Source organism: Condylura cristata, unplaced genomic scaffold (genome assembly GCF_000260355.1).
Source record: "Condylura cristata isolate star-nosed mole 26May11 unplaced genomic scaffold, ConCri1.0 scaffold00036, whole genome shotgun sequence".
NCBI classification, from domain to species: domain Eukaryota; kingdom Metazoa; phylum Chordata; class Mammalia; order Eulipotyphla; family Talpidae; genus Condylura; species Condylura cristata.
In genome coordinates, this window is record NW_004567137.1 from 9,173,849 (window position 1) to 9,189,844 (window position 15,996).

At 36.2% G+C, this 15,996-nt stretch overlaps 1 protein-coding gene across 2 annotated transcripts in view; it reads right to left on the reverse strand.

The window, feature by feature from the left end:
* The window catches only part of PIK3C2G (phosphatidylinositol-4-phosphate 3-kinase, catalytic subunit type 2 gamma), a 268,466-nt gene that overhangs the window by 33,166 nt on the left and 219,304 nt on the right, over positions 1–15,996 (reverse strand). For both annotated transcript variants that reach the window (XM_004693237.2, XM_012732811.1), the window contains one exon: positions 14,557–14,665. In XM_004693237.2, the coding sequence (XP_004693294.2) occupies positions 14,557–14,665 (109 nt within the window). The remainder of the gene's footprint in view (positions 1–14,556; positions 14,666–15,996) is intronic.

Sequence of the window (15,996 nt, forward strand, 5' to 3'; positions counted from 1 at the left end):
GTCCTGGATTCTTTTGCTTCTTGCTCAGGAAACCTGAACATTTCAGTTAGTATTTCAGTATCTTTATCTTCCTTACTTTCTCTTCAGTATCAGATATGGTCAACTCTCTCCATTTTAATAACTAACAGTTATTTTAAAATGTTAGGTTTTCAGATGTAGATTATTATGGTTTTCTCATGCAAATAATTTTATCTATTAGTATGTTCACACATCATTGTAAGGTAGTTAACTACTGTTTGATTTCTATATATTAATCTCTTGTAAGCTTATTTAATAAGAATCTATCTTCAAGAAATGTATCCTTCTTCAGGGAGTCAGTCCAATCAAGCTTTTTATTTTGAAAGCTTAAAGTCAACCTTAAGACTTTGTAGAATATTGTAAAAGAAATTTGATCTTCTTTGGCCTTTTGACAACTACTCAATTATTCTTCTCTGGCAACACTTTGACCTCACCATCCCAATGGATATTAAACTTCAACAGTAGGCAGAATGTCTTCCCAATTAATGTCTGAAATGTCACCGCTAGCTAGTTGCTCCCTTGTGTTTACACTGTCATATCATTGAAATTCTGACTTGTAATTCCAGATATGGGTGCTGATTTCTTGGTACAATAAAGAGGAGAGATAAATCAATAAAGGAGATGAAGAGGGTAGAAAAAGATCTGAAAAGAATTGATTTTAAAATTTTCTCAGAGTTGGTTTTACTTATCCTGTGGCCTTTAGGACATTGAAATACTAGATAATTTGGAGACTTACAGATATGTTACTGCTACAATGTCTCTCACTGATGAAATGGCCCAGTGTTCTCAGTTGGATTTGTAGTGACCCCAGAGTATGATTCTATTCAGTTGTTAGATTCTATACTGAGCAACTCTATGAGTGTCATTTTTACTTTGTCTCTATAATCACATTCAGTAGAGATCAACATATTTGGGGCTTCCAAATATTGCAAATAAAAAAGAAGGCACCCATGTAATATTTACAGTGTACTTATGATAAAAACAAAACAAAACAAAAAATAAACTCAAAACCTATCAGTCTATGTTTTATCTGGCGACCCTACAGTATGAGGGATTAGAAAATGTGTGGGAATACTTTTGGTTTCTCAATGACTAGAGAGTACAATTGGCACTTAATGGACAAAGTCATTTATCCTAAATGTCCTGGAATATCCAAAAGAGCCTCACAGTCTAAAGAAAGTTGTGATGCTGCTTAATTCTTCAAATGGCACTAGTTTCTCAGGTAGAAAACAAGATAAAAGAAAACTGAATTTACTTCCTTCTAAAATGAGAAAAATAAATACTATTTGAAATGGTTGACTGATTGCAAGCAGAATGGGGAGAAGGGGTAGGGATGAGACCAAAGTTGGGAGGGTGCACAACAGACTATGGTGGTGGGTTACAGGGTATATTGATGAAGGGTGCAGTATGGTAATAAGACATGAAGAGGGGGGTCCTCTACTCCGAAAACCAGACAACAATGTAAACCTGTTTTATCTCAATTAAAAATTAATTAGTTTTTAAAAAGTACTGGAAGACTGTGGTCAGTAGGGCCACCTGTGTTACTGTGCCAATCACCTGCAGAAGTGAAGAGTGCATGAAGCGTAGAGAGAGAGAGAGACAGGGAGAGAACTTTTTTAAAGGATTCCTGGAGCACGTGCTTCTGTGACCTCGTGTGCATCTAAGCAGAGAAGCACCGTGTCAAATATATTTTAGAAAGATGACCATGCAGCTTTTTGGAGGAGAGAAAAAACAGCAGTCAGTCTTGGAAAATGTCAGCAGAATTTCTCATGTGCTCAACCTTCTCTGCGCATTCCATTTGGCCTATTTAAAGCCCCTGAAATGGTGGTTGTACTGTCTCCCATTTCTTTTATATCCCTTGTCCTGGTGGGGGGAGAGGGTAACCTCCTGGTATTTCTATGCTCTTCTAGTTCTAATCCTACTTCTATAATGCAAATGCTCTCTTGAATATTATGTCTGCTGACCATACTGCCCTCTGCCTATTGTTTTCTACTTGTCTCCGAATCTTTCAGTCATTGGTCTTCATTTCTGAAGATTTCTCCAGTTGTACTCAACATAATTCATACTCACTCCAGTCATCCTTCTTATGCAAAAGATTATTTGTTTTTTTACTCTTCTCCTCCAGTGATGCCTCCTACACAGTCATTCACTCCTGTTCCTCTAATCTAGTTTTGAGCAGTGACTGAAGCTATCCCATTATCTTTGTTTCCAACCTTCCCCCTCTCCCCCGCCCTCCAGTTTATAACTCCTTTCTAGCTCACTCTCTTTAGTAATACAACTCAGTCTGTTGACTCTTTTTAAGTCTTATGACTCTTTGAAGACTTTTGTACTGGCCTTAACCCCTTTCATATTCTCAACTCTTTCTCCAGCCAGTTTGGATTTTGTGGCCCCTATATAGTGTAAATCTCTTACATGCTCCTTTGAACTCCATTGGTCCTCTTCCCTTCATTTTTTTTTTTTTTTTGTTTACTTGGCAAATAAGCAAACCAACAAAACTAAATCTGATTATTTTCTGGCCTGATGACTGTCACTGAAGAAAAACACTCAACCATGCCCTCTGTTCCTATTGTCATTCTAAGTCTATTTCACTCAAGTCAGTGTTTTTCTGACATTTTTCAACATATGATATATAATTCACATGGAATCCATTTATTATTCTACACTCCTATAAGCCATTCATACTTTAAAATATCTTAAGGTATAATAACTTATACTCTGTCTTCAAAATACCAAGAGACTTTCCCTTTCTTGTTTTGCTCAAGGTTGTTCTTGTTGAAGGAAAAAAATACAAATAAAAAAAATTGTTCTCTAAGCTCCCGTCAACATACCCCACTATCTTACCTCACCTCTGCATTTCCTCCATGACAAGGGTGGCTTGTACCTGTATGTGCTCTAATTTCATATAGAGTTGGGGTGCTCTAATTTCATATAGAGTTGGGTACTACTAGACCCCATGACCTCTTTTTGTCTCAAGGCCTTCATTCTGGTTGCTGGCTCAGTTCTCATTTCTCCCTTCCATCTCAATGTTTGCTTCTCTTTTTCCTTCAACTAAGGATATTCAGCTGTCTGCTGGCCATCTCTTTTAAGAAGTCTCATGGCAGCTGAGACTTCCACAGTTTTGACCGAGATTCCTGCATGCTCCCTCTCCTGCTTCTCCCACAGTTATCACTACTACAGTAAGAACTCAACCAATCATGCTCATGTGGCCATAAAGATGTCTTAATGGCTGGCAGTCTTTGTGATAGGTGCCTGTGCTCCAGCAATTGCTAAGTATTTGAACAGCCTTCCTATGTAGAACATTATATAATTGGTGGCTAGATTAATAAAGAGTTGACATTTATCTTAGGGATTCTAAATTTTTGGTCTTTATTATTAATGGTCAAGCCTAAATGCATTAGGTTATATTAAACACTCTACTGGGTAGTATCTATATATTCTTTGCTAGAGTAGATATTTATTTAACTAATATGGGACTGTCTACCAATGTGCTTTTAAATTAGAAGTTCAATCAATAAAAATTAAATTTGATGGCCAATTAACAATTTTAGTTAAAATCTGTATCCGCTTATATTTTGTTAACTTAAGAGCTCCTAATAATATTTTGTTAATCAATTTAATAAGTCATTTGTAATCTAAAATGATTGATTTTAGAGAGTTGATCAATTCAAAGTTGCTCATAACTGCTGTATTTTTCCTTTATGATATGAACAGATTCTTGTTCTCAAAGACTACAGAGAGTTAAAGTACTTGCACAGATCAGAAGTAATATAACACTGAGATCAATTTTTTCTTTCTTTAAAATAGCACACTAAGAAGTCCCATTTATTAACTGGCCAGCCAACAAGATTTAGTTTTAGTGAGTTAAAACAATAAGCTAAATCTATCTCTCGAACACCATGAAATGCTATAAAATGTGAACTTAAAAGTGAATTCCCATAAGAGTTTTAAATCAAAGTTGGACAGTAATTGTACTTTATTGCCTTTTTCAGAAAGCAGCTTGTCAGAATGTCCAGTCTTTAATGTAGTTCAACTTAGTGTGTTTGTATTGGAGTTACACGGAAGAATGACACTATGAAGAATAGTGAACTTCCAAGGAATATTTTATATTTCAGCATCTAAAATGTCATCAGAATTTTACCAGACTCTGAAAAATAATCTTGGTTGTACTGTTGGTACACATATGACATTTATCCTGCCTGCAATGGAATCTTAGCCAGCTCCAAAATAGGACAACAGCAACATAGTGACATATGTAATTAACATCTGGGTTTAGAACTAGGAACAAGAAACATATGTTCACTATTAAGATAGGATTTACTCATTCTGATTTATTTTGACATTTGATTTCTGTTTTTAAAGAAATAACGTTGCTTACGCTGTGATATCACCCCTTCTTTTAAAGAAATAATAGAAAAAAGCAAAAAACAAGAGCAAAATATCACAATGAATACAGTGTTAAAAATAAACTCAAATGTGGGTACATGTTTGTTTAAGTACAGTAATTATTTGCTATAACTGCTATGACACCTGTACACTGCTTTGTATATGATCTCATTTAATTCACAGCACAGTTCTACCTAAAACACTATTCTACCTAAAGCACAATAAAATTTAAAGAAATGAAATAATTTTTATCACAGCTATAATTTACTCTTAGAATGAAACTGTAAACATTGAAAGAAAGCAAGGTTCTATCAGTTCAGAGATGATAGTAAGATAAGCATAAGTCATGTCTATAAGGACAAGTGTATCTAAACTGGTGCTTGCATCATTACTAGAAGAGATAATGGCATCGTGCACAGAATGATCTTCATTTATGTCTGCTGCTTTAATCGACAGGTGGTGTGTGTGTGTGTGTGCTGGTGATCTTAGAGGTTTACAAATATCCCTCTACCTAGGCTACTTATGTATAGTGATATAAAGTAGGTTTGAATGGTTGCAAGTAAATGTACTATATAACTAAATACAGAATGAGTATATAGATATAATAGGATATATGTATAACATGACATACTCTTCTATTACAAGCTGCTATGAAAGAAAAGAGTATTTTTAGAAAGATTTTTTTTTTCAGGGATGAGAATTATTCTATCACAGAGAATTATTCTATCATTAATCATAAGTACTATAAATTTACCTCAAATCTTTTATTTATCAAAACAAAAATATTTATGCACAAAAACTTCCTCTAAGTCATTCATACTACTTAAACTAATAAAAATATTTGTTACATCACTGACTTTATAAATCTTAGTCTTTATGTAGATACTTTGTTAATATAAATGAGGAAAGGGCAGAATTAGTAGTACAAAATTAAAAAATCTTAATATACTGTCTTTGTAATTATGTGATTTCTAAATAAATAATGTTTCTTTAGTTAATTTTAAAATAAGTTATAATTTCTTTTGCATAAACAAATAATTAGGAGTCTACCATCATGTGGAGACACAAAACTTTCACTTTGATTAATCAATTTGAAGATAATTGAAAATTGATCACAGTAAATATCATAGAAAAGCTGTGTAATTAGTCAGGTCTTACTATTTATTCATGCTAACCAGAATTTGATGACATCCCTGTCAAATTATTATTGTTTTTTAACTGTATAATCCATATAATGATATTTGTACCAAAATCCATGAAGTGCCTTAGGAATAAGGGACAGCAAAACTCAATGTATGAATTTATGAAAGTTTTTATGAGGATCCTTTATATACCAACAAAAACAAAATATTGAGGCCCGTAAACTCTTTAGAATAGCAGCCATAAGTGATTCATCTTGCTAGAGGAGAATTTCCCAAGCTTGACTGAGCATGTGAAAAAAACTTGAGTTCCTAAAAAAACAACACAGATACCAGCTATCACCTTGCAATTATATAGCCAGCATCTCTGAGCATGGAGCCTCAGAACATACCTTTTAAAACTTCCCAAGTTGGACTCTCCCTGGTGGTGCAACGAGTTAAAGTACCATATTATGAGGCTCTCTGAAGCTACTGCAGCACTAGTTCATCACCAGCCAGGGAGCTGACCCACATGGTATGGCAGACTTCTCCTGACCTGCCCACTGCTCCCTTCAGCAGTGTATTTCAGTAGATCTACCTGTCTTGCTCCCCACTCAGTCTCTGCTGAGTCCTCTCACCCACCATACCTCTGGACTCTACCCCAGTTCTGTAAGCACAAATAAGTAAATCATTTTTTTAATAAAAAGATTTCTAGTTTTAAAAAAAGAAAAAAACCTCCCAAGTTATCCTAAAACAACTGATAACTAGGTACAATTTGGCAACCCTAGCCAAAGCATATAGGCAATCAACAAACCTATGTTGAGTAGCTGAGATGCGCTTCCAAAGTTGCCTCGAATACTGTATTCCAATCCACATTTAAGCTTTGTTGACTTAATTTTTGTGAATCCAAAGCTACTTTATGTATTTATTTTTAGTAGAGAAATGACAAAGGGATATATGAGATACAGACTTTATATCTCAGGGAGGTAGATTATTATACTGCAACTACTCATTGAAAAATTATATAAAATTAATCACCAGGATTCTACTTTTGGGAAAAGGCACACCTGCAAAATCTGCTTCCTCCACTATACTGGGAGGACTATCCTTAGACCAATTGGGACACTTTCCTTGGACAGCCAGGGCTAGAAACTGGCATAGTCTCACTTAGAGCATTTCGCAGATCTGTTATTTCATAATAGTATCTCAGACTTTATAATGTCAGAGCCTCTTCCTTTTTTTCATCTATTCCTTTTGTTCCACTTATATCTTGAAGCTTAATTTACCCAAGGCAAAAGCAGCATGAGGCCTGACATTTCTTCAATCTTCATATTCCTAATATTATAGAATAGAAATGAAAAACAGCAGAATATAAAAAAAAAAATCTCTTCTTACAGTAGTATTTCAAGCTAGCACATCAAAGGTCCCCCAAACGTGGATGTGTCTCTGTGCAGCACAACAGCGATGGCGACTGTGGTCACCAGCCTCGCTGTGCTGCCCTGACAGTCGCAGCTCTTTCTCTCAGGCCATGCCTGACTCCTTTGCTTCCCCTTTCAGAGCAGTGCTCTGCCAGCACCGCTGTGCAAACTCTCCTCTAAACAGACACCTTTAGGTGTTCCTTACAGAAAGCCTGCCAGAGCTGCCCTATGATGTTCCAGGACAATCCACTGTGAACTGGGCTGCCTGTCTGTGGGTCCTTGCCCGTGTACTTAAAATTCAGTTGTACTGCAGACACACATAAACAGGGTCAGTAATGGGCTTATTTACAAAGGGCAAAGGAAAAGGTACAACCCAGGGAAAGAGAAAGAAAGAGAAAGAGATACAGGTTAACCAGACCATCCTACCAGTTCCGCTGACTTGGAACTCCAATAGCACACTGAAAACTCATCAAGAGCCTAATAACCAGCCACCAGCACAAGGCCAAGGGTGGGGGTGGAGAGAGAGAGAGAGAGAGAGAGAGAGAGAGAGAGAGAGAGAGAGTGCCTAACATGGCTCCCTCATATATATATATATATCCCCAATTGTCCTAAAATGGCTGCTTAGCTCCACCCTTGTTTCCTCATAGTCCCCCCTTGGTATTGCTGGCGATTTTAGTAACGGAGTATGTGGTGGAGTCCACAAAACCCATATCTTCCACAGTTCGTTCAGGACATCCTTTCCACCTAATATGAAGACAGATCCTGTTTTCTGTCAGAAGCTGCTCCATGTGGCACTTAACTTGCCTCTGCCCAAATAGGCAATGTCTGGTTATTAGATATTTTGTCAATTGTCCAGAAAAGGGATAATCTTTAAAACAGACTTAATATAATCATGAAGACAGCCTTGTCATGTGGAGAGGACAGACCTACTCACCATACTCAGCATATTTTTTCATACTCTTGCCACACCCCTGTGGTCATTAGTGGCAAGTAATATGAGTCGATATGATCTTCAGAGAATGTCAGGTAGTAAAGGTCACGACGTTAGTAATGGTCACGTCACATTCTAGATTCCTGACTATGCAAAAACCACTTGAAACCCATGAAATAAATGTAAGCTGCTTTGATTCTGTGGAGCAAAGCCTTTGCTATAACTCAGTTCCCATTACTCACTGATTGAAACCAATACTGAATATATCAAAAGATACCATTCCTATAAGATAGTATACAATAATCTAAATTCATTTTATAGTCATTATTTATAGAGTAGCTTTCCCAGTACCTAACAGTTTTCAGTTTCCCTGTAGTGTAGTTCTGTTTTGGTGATCATCTGTTGTTCATTTCATATTTTCCTCATACTACCTCCTGTCAGTGTGCTCTGAGTGAGCTTTCTGAGGTCTGCAAATGTGACCAGCACACTCCTGGTATATGCCCTGAGAGCCACACCTTGCCTGTGTTCCTGGGCTTGGCACTTGTGGGGGCGGAGGGCATGGTGCCTGTGTCTCTACTGACAGCTGCCAGTTCTCTCAAGATCAGTCTTTCCCAGTAAGGGGTGTTTGTCATGAGGTTCTTAGGGATTGATTATACACTGGAGTAAGCGGGGGATGTAAAAATGACATTAATAGTTACTTTTCAACCAAGTTTTTCAAATATTGTCTTTTTCCTACAAATTTTAAAAACTTTATCACTTGTTAGAGTAGTAGTATATGTATAACACATATGCATAGATTTTTTTTGGAAGTGTGAGCTAATTTCTTGAAAAAAAAACTGGTAAGATATAAGAATAAATAAGTTGAGAACACTGCTAAATACTTTTCAGACGCAAACTTTTAATCCCTTGGGTTTTAAAAGCAATCTAAATCCCATTTATTAATATATGCTAACAATTCTGTTACAATTCATTTAAAATATTAATTAATATGAGTTTGTAGCTGTGCTATACATGAATAACAGTAGAATGAAAGTATTCACTGAATTCTTTAAATGTTGAAACAAGATAAAAGTATGTCAAGGAAATAGGGACTTTTTCCTTGCAGTTTCCTTTGTCTAGCACAAATGTTCCCTAATTTCTACTTACTAAGTCTATTGTTCATTAATAGCAACCTGAACACCATGAGTCTGGGATGTCTTCTTGCCTCACTCGGAACTGAGTTCTGTGAACCTCCTCAAATGCTCAGGCACTTGTTCTTGACACAGAGCAGTGTCTTCAGCTGGTGACTACCAGCCTGGAAATGTTAGTATAGTAAAAAGTTCCTGAGTACATACTTGGTAAAAACCAATAATCAAAAAGAAGTGAAGACCTACTGTAACGTCAGACCATGGTGACAATGGGAAAGAAGTGGGGCAGGGTAATGAAATGTCCATCATCTGAGACTGTGGTCAATCTAAGGGCAATGAAATGTCCATCTCTGAGGTGTGTGACATCTAGGAACCTCAGCAAAACACAGATTGCTGGCCATCTCTCAGAAGTTTCTGATTTAGTAGATCTAGGATGGGTTTTACATCTAGGATGTAAAACTGCATTCTTATATATAGAAAGGGTCCTGTGCACAGCCCAGAAACTGCGCTTTGAGAACCACCAGTCACAGGAAGGGATGGCAGAGATCTGAATGTTTCACCTCTTGCCTTTAACTATCTGCAACTTAATGCAGTCACTCTTGACAATTCCAGCTTTTTGTTTTCCCTCTAATAATCCTTAGTAGCACTGTGATCTGAATTGGGGACAATCTTCTCTTAATCATAGTATTACTCATCATATATTACTCAAATATCCACAGTATCCCTAACCCATAACATTGCCCCAGTTAATGAAAGTATTAGCCCAATGATAGTGTTACCAAAGTGAGTATCCTGAATCAGTGGTGCTGCAATTAGGACACAACTGTGATTACATTACTTAATATATTGTAGTTTTAAATTCCAACAGGTATTTCTTAACATATTCTGATATACAGCATATAATTAAAAATATTCAAGCCATAATTAGAGAATTAATCCTAAGCTCCAAATGAAGAAAGAAGGTTGTTATATTAGCAGCAAAAAAAGAAAAAAAAATCCAAAAACCAAGGTTCTTTAACCCTTTATAAGTCCCAATTATGACATCAGTTATTGTCCTGTTACAATGCCTCTAACTTTAACATATGTCTGCATAGGCAGCATGGTAGTATATATGTGTTTCTTAGGTCAAGATATAACACATACGCTAACCGCATTTACTCAAGGCTTCAGAGTCCAGTAATAGCACATTAGTATCCTAAACAAGGTGCACTCTAAGGACCACCATAATGAAGGGGAGAGAAAGGAGGTTTCCGATGTTTTAATCAGGAATCCATAGTAGAGACAGTAAGTTGAAGTGCTTCTGTTAGTCACTCACAACTCAGTCGACAATGGGCATATTCCTAACCAATTTGCTAAACTGAGATAATAGCAACAAAGACTTTCAGTTTTTTTCTGCAAAGCACTTTTCTGTACAATATCTGGCCTCATTAAAAGAAAAATAACCAGGTTCACAAGGTAATAAGCATATGTGATTGAAAACCAGCAGAAATACTAGGCAATAGAAACATGCAGTGGAGTTTTTAAGAAGGCTTAAAAATAGCTAGTTTATTACTTCCTAAGAAATCATTAAAATGACAATTTTCATCATAGAAATAAATATATAAAAAGGAAATAATATGGAATTTTTAATACTAGCTGTTATAATAATTGAAATGAAGATCTTAAAGGGTGGGATTTAACAGTATATCAGTCACAGATAGAAATTAAATACCTGAGAAGATAGGTTACAAGTAGCTTTTCAGAATAAGTCATGGAGGATAAAACAATAAAAAACACAGGAGGAGAGGTGCGAGACAGGCTACAGTGACAAGGATTAGAATATATGTGACTCCAGACTCAGCAAAGGAAGAGAGAGGAAAAGTGTAAACAACAGTTGAAGTGAAATGACGGAGAACATCCCCCAAACTGATGAAAGTCAACATGGCACACCTTCAGGAACCCTAGAGCTTGAACATGATAAATGAAACAGTGTCATGTCTGAGCACATTAACATGGAACAATAGAAACCAAAGATGAGAAGGAAAATATTAAAGGCAGATAAAGAAGAACGAATAAATACTTGTAGAGATGCAACAATGATAACAGATGGCTTCTAGATATAATCAGCAGAGACTGGAAGCCAGTGAAGTGATAGCTTTGTAGTTTTAAAAATAAAGTCATTGCATCCAAATCCTATGGTCAGAAAAATTGTCCTCCTATAGGAAGTAAAGTAAATTGTGTCAATAAATACAAATTTATAGATTTTGTCAGTAGTAAATTCACATTCAGGGAACTAGTAAGTGGTGTTCTTGAGGCAGAGGGAAAACAATCCAAAATGGAAAGTCAAAACTGGATGCAGCAAAAATGAGATTAAACAAGTATCGCTTGCATAACAACAATGTTAAAAGAATAAAATTTATGAATGCAGATGTAATGTATATTTTTAGGATTGTATATAAAACTCAAGTAGGCTGAATAGAAAAATCTATACTCATAGGAAAAAATCACAGAATTTTATAAATATTTTGAAAGAAAATATAATATTGTATCTAGCAACTTGTGAGGTACAATTGAATCTTGATTAGAAGGTGGGAATTTAGAATTTTGAATGTGCAAGTAACTATTTGTGGATTTTATAAATAGAAGAGCAAATTGTAAGAAACAGAAGAAAGGAAATAAAGGTCAAAATATTAAATAAAAAAATACAATTGAGAGGTCAATACATCCCTCATTTTATTCTTAGCTAAAGATTTGTAACTTTCATAACCCTCTGGCAAAACCAAGCAGGAAATGACATAGGTGCAAAATGGAAGCCTGTTCATCTCTTCAGATCTTGTAAATGTCAAAAACATTATGAAAGGATACTGCAAATAACTTTATACTAAAAAACTAGCACAAATTCTTGGAGAACTATAACTTAATAAATAGACCCTAACCCCCACCCCTTTTAGTGTTTTATTTATTTATGCATACAGAATTGGGTACAAGCCAGAGGTTCAGGGGTGGTGAGAGGATTCACCAGAGACAGAGTAGGGAACAGAACAGGCAGACGGATGAAGTACACTGCTGAGGGGAGCAGCGGGTGAGACAGGAGAAGTCTGCTGCATCATGTGGGTCACCTCCAGGGCAGGAATCAAACTCACCCTGAAGCAGCTGCAGCCAGCTTGCAACCACAGGTCCTCACCTGTTATGCCACCAGGGAGGGCCCTTTCCCACAATTCTTAATTAAATTGAATCCCCAGATCTAAATGGGTTCCCAATTTAAAGAAATAAAATTACTTCCATAGACTCTTTGCTAGAGAGTAGGGGGAAAGGCAAGAATGCCTTTTACATGGAGTCAACAGATTGTTAACTATGAAAACTTTGAGGACATTTTAGGGAAGAAATATTTGAGCCCAGCTTTTCATAAAACGGAAAATAGGAGACATGAACTGGTGCTCCACCAAAGAGCGTATTAAAATGTGTTCAGTCTCATTTTAAATATAATACAAACTCAAAATGTGATGAGATTCACATTCTCCAGAGTGGTCCTAATTAAAAAGATTCACAAGATCAAACATTGACAAGATTGTGGAAAACTGGAACACTTGTTTATTTCAAGTAAATTAGTCATTATATATAGTGTTGAAGCATATCCTCTAGTCCAGAAATTCTACTCCTAGGTATGTAGTCCACATGAGTGAATTAGGAGACATATATATACATAACAGAAGGCTGATAGCAGCATTATTTGCAATAACCCCAAATTGGAAACATCCCAATGGTCTGGAGAGAGGAATCTACAAATGAATGGTCATATATTCATATCATAGAATAAAACACGAAAAGGCAAGATCCTCCCATCTTTTCTAACTAAAGTGGAAGTCATGGAGGATTGTTGCCATCATAGTCTGTTTATTAAGCAAATCACAAATACCCTCTTGTGTTTGAGATGAGGGAACACAGAACTCATTTTACTGCCATGTTTTTGAAGGAACTCATGGTTAGATAGGTGTTCCCTTCATAATTAATCCTTTAACTGTCTAATTTTCCTTTGTAGATTTTGTGGGTATGTGTTATATTTTGCAATTTGAAAGGCTAAAAAATAAAAACTATCTCCAAGGTGGTGAGGGACATTGTTCTTACTGCGTTTGGTTCCTTACTTCCCTCTAAAGCTTTATCTTTAGCTCTTGACAACCTGGCCCCTACCTCCTTGCTGATGTTAATCTTCCTCTCAAAGCTTCTCACAAGAATGCTGAGATCCAACTGAATTGTATCCTTGAACTTTTTCATAATCCCTGTGATAGATTAGATAATGGCACTCCAAAGAGGTCTACATCCTAATCCCCAGAGTCTGTGGCTTTGTTATCTTACTTGACAAAAGGGACTTTGCAGATAAAATTAAGAATCTTGAAGTGGCAATACTATCTGGATTAGCCAACTGAGCCAGAGTACACCAAGAGGGTTAGAGTGAGAATCAGAGAAGGAGATAGAAAGCATAGGTCAGAGTGTATGTGAGGGAGAGTGGACAAGCCAAGGATTGCAAGCAGCCTATAAAAGTTGAAAAAGGCAGGGAAATGATTATTTTAGAAAGGGCCAGTCAGCCAACACCCTGAGTTTAGTCCTCATAAGATCCATTTGTAGACTGTTGACCTTCAGAACTGAAAGAAAATAGATTTGTGTTGTTTTAAATTACCAGTTTTGTGGCAATTTGTCACAGCAGCAACAGAAATCTAATACAACCCCTTTCTTACTTTTTACTGTTGACCTTTCTTATGTCATTTGGTTCTACTTTTAGTAGAACACTACCTCAGGTGAACTCCAATCAAACCCCCAGTGTTAGAGACCCAGTTTAGATGCTCCCTTTTACTTGAAATCTTATCAGAGCAGAATTCTTACTCCTCTGTATGTCAGGAGACACTGATGGCACCGGTAGTCTATGAATCATATATTACTACAAATCACTTGAGCCCAAGCTTCTTCACTGTCTCATTCCAGTCTCCTGTCAGGGTCCCTACACATTTGAGGCAGGCATGCTTGTTGAATGCATGGGTATCTAACAAAATTGTAAAGTCTTTTATATACTCCATTGTTAGGGAGAGAGGATATCGTGAACGAACTCTACAGATACAGGTTTTGTGGATTCCACCCCTTACTCCAGACACTGAAACTACAACTCCCAGCAACACCAAAGGGAGGACAGTGAGGACCCAAGGGCAGAGCTAAGCAGCCATTTTGAGATTTTTGGCTATAAAGGCAGACATGTTGGGCTGAGGTTCTCTCCCTTAGCCTTGTGGCTGGTGGCTGGTTGCTTGGCTCTTGATCAGTTTTTAGTGTGCTACTGGGCTTTCAAGTCAGTGGAACTGGTAGGATACACTAGTTAACCTGTATCTCTCTCTCTCTTTCCCTGTGTTGTTTCTTTTCTTTTCCCTTGTAAATAAACCCATTATTCACTTTTGTGTGTCTGCAGTGCAGTTGAATCTTAAGTGCATGGGTGAGGACCCACAGATAAGCAACCCAATCCACTTTGGGTTGCCCTATAACACTAGTAACAATCCATAAGGCAGTTGATATTCTATATGAAAATATGAAAGTAAACATACGTTTGCAACTTCAAATGATCCATTTAAAATCTGTTCCATGTAACGGTTTAGATCTCTGAATCTTTTGTGATCTGAATTTGTAAAAGGTAAGTGCCACCAATGAGGAAACCTGTTTTAAGAGAGAAAAAAAGTGTATCTTTATTAGTTTGAAAATTTGCATCTGTATGTGAGGATTGCTCATGAACTTATAGCTGCATCAGAAGGAAGGGTCAATGAAAATATTTTTGAAAACCACATAAAACAAAAGATTAATTGTGAGTTTCATTAACATGGCTGTGGTCACTTGTGATATTTTAACTGTCATTGATTTTCATGCTGATTTAATTTAATTTAGCAGATTAAATTAATATATATCCTCCTTCTTACTGTTTAATGGCAGACCCCACATTTTGTCCTTTAAATACATGTGGGGGTTTAATGAATACTCTCTGAAGTTAATGATTCATAATTTTCCAAGAAGGTCAGATTGTATTGCTTTTTCTTGATTCACTAGAGGCATTGCTACTCTAACATATTACACATTTTACCAAGTGACAGATACTTTCAGCTGGTCTTAGTCTTTTGGAACAAAATAGCAATTTCCCAGGAAGTGTGACTTGCAGAACTTACTCTTTACTAGCTAATGATTCATCTTGATGGGTTAGATGTGGTTAAGACTACTCATTGGGATAATCTGTTAATGGTTAGCATTTGACAACACATGCTATGGTCCTGATAAGATGGTTAAATATATATTCTCAAGAACTAATAGCTCCCATTTCCTGCTTAGCTTCTTGTTGCTGCTTCCTTCATACTTCTGTATCTTTGATCAGACCTTTATCTAGGGAAAGTCACATGGGGAACAGTGAAAGGTTCTCAGAAAACACACTCCACTATGTGACAGACAAGTGTAAGCTACCCCATCCACTGATTCTTCTTGGAGATGTCAAGGAAGTCCAAAATTGTGTTCTTTTTTGTCTGTAAATACTTGACATTTTATTTTAAAAGGCCTTTTGCAACTTTAAGGCTTAAAGTATTACACTTTTTATCCACCCTTAGTTATTATAAAAATTAGTGCCATCTACAGTTAGTTAAAACATATACAAGCATTTGATAAAACAATGGATTGGTCTGATTTAAAATATTAATTTGTTTATTTTTGGATTACTTTTCCTTGCTGCTAGAATAAAATGGAATTCAATGTTAATTCTATTCTTTTGTTGATATTTTTTAGATTTTTTTGGTATATATAAGCACATAAGCATTGAGGAATTCAGTTATAGTCATGCCATTCAATTGTTGGAAATGTTTTCAAAGTTACATGTAAATATAGCATAGCAATCTGTTCTTTAAAATTATTATAAGGATTTCTTTCTTTCTTTCTTTCTTTCTTTCTTTCTTTCTTTCTTTCTTTCTTTCTTTCTTTCTTTCTTTCTTTCTTTCTTTCTTTCTTTCGTTCGT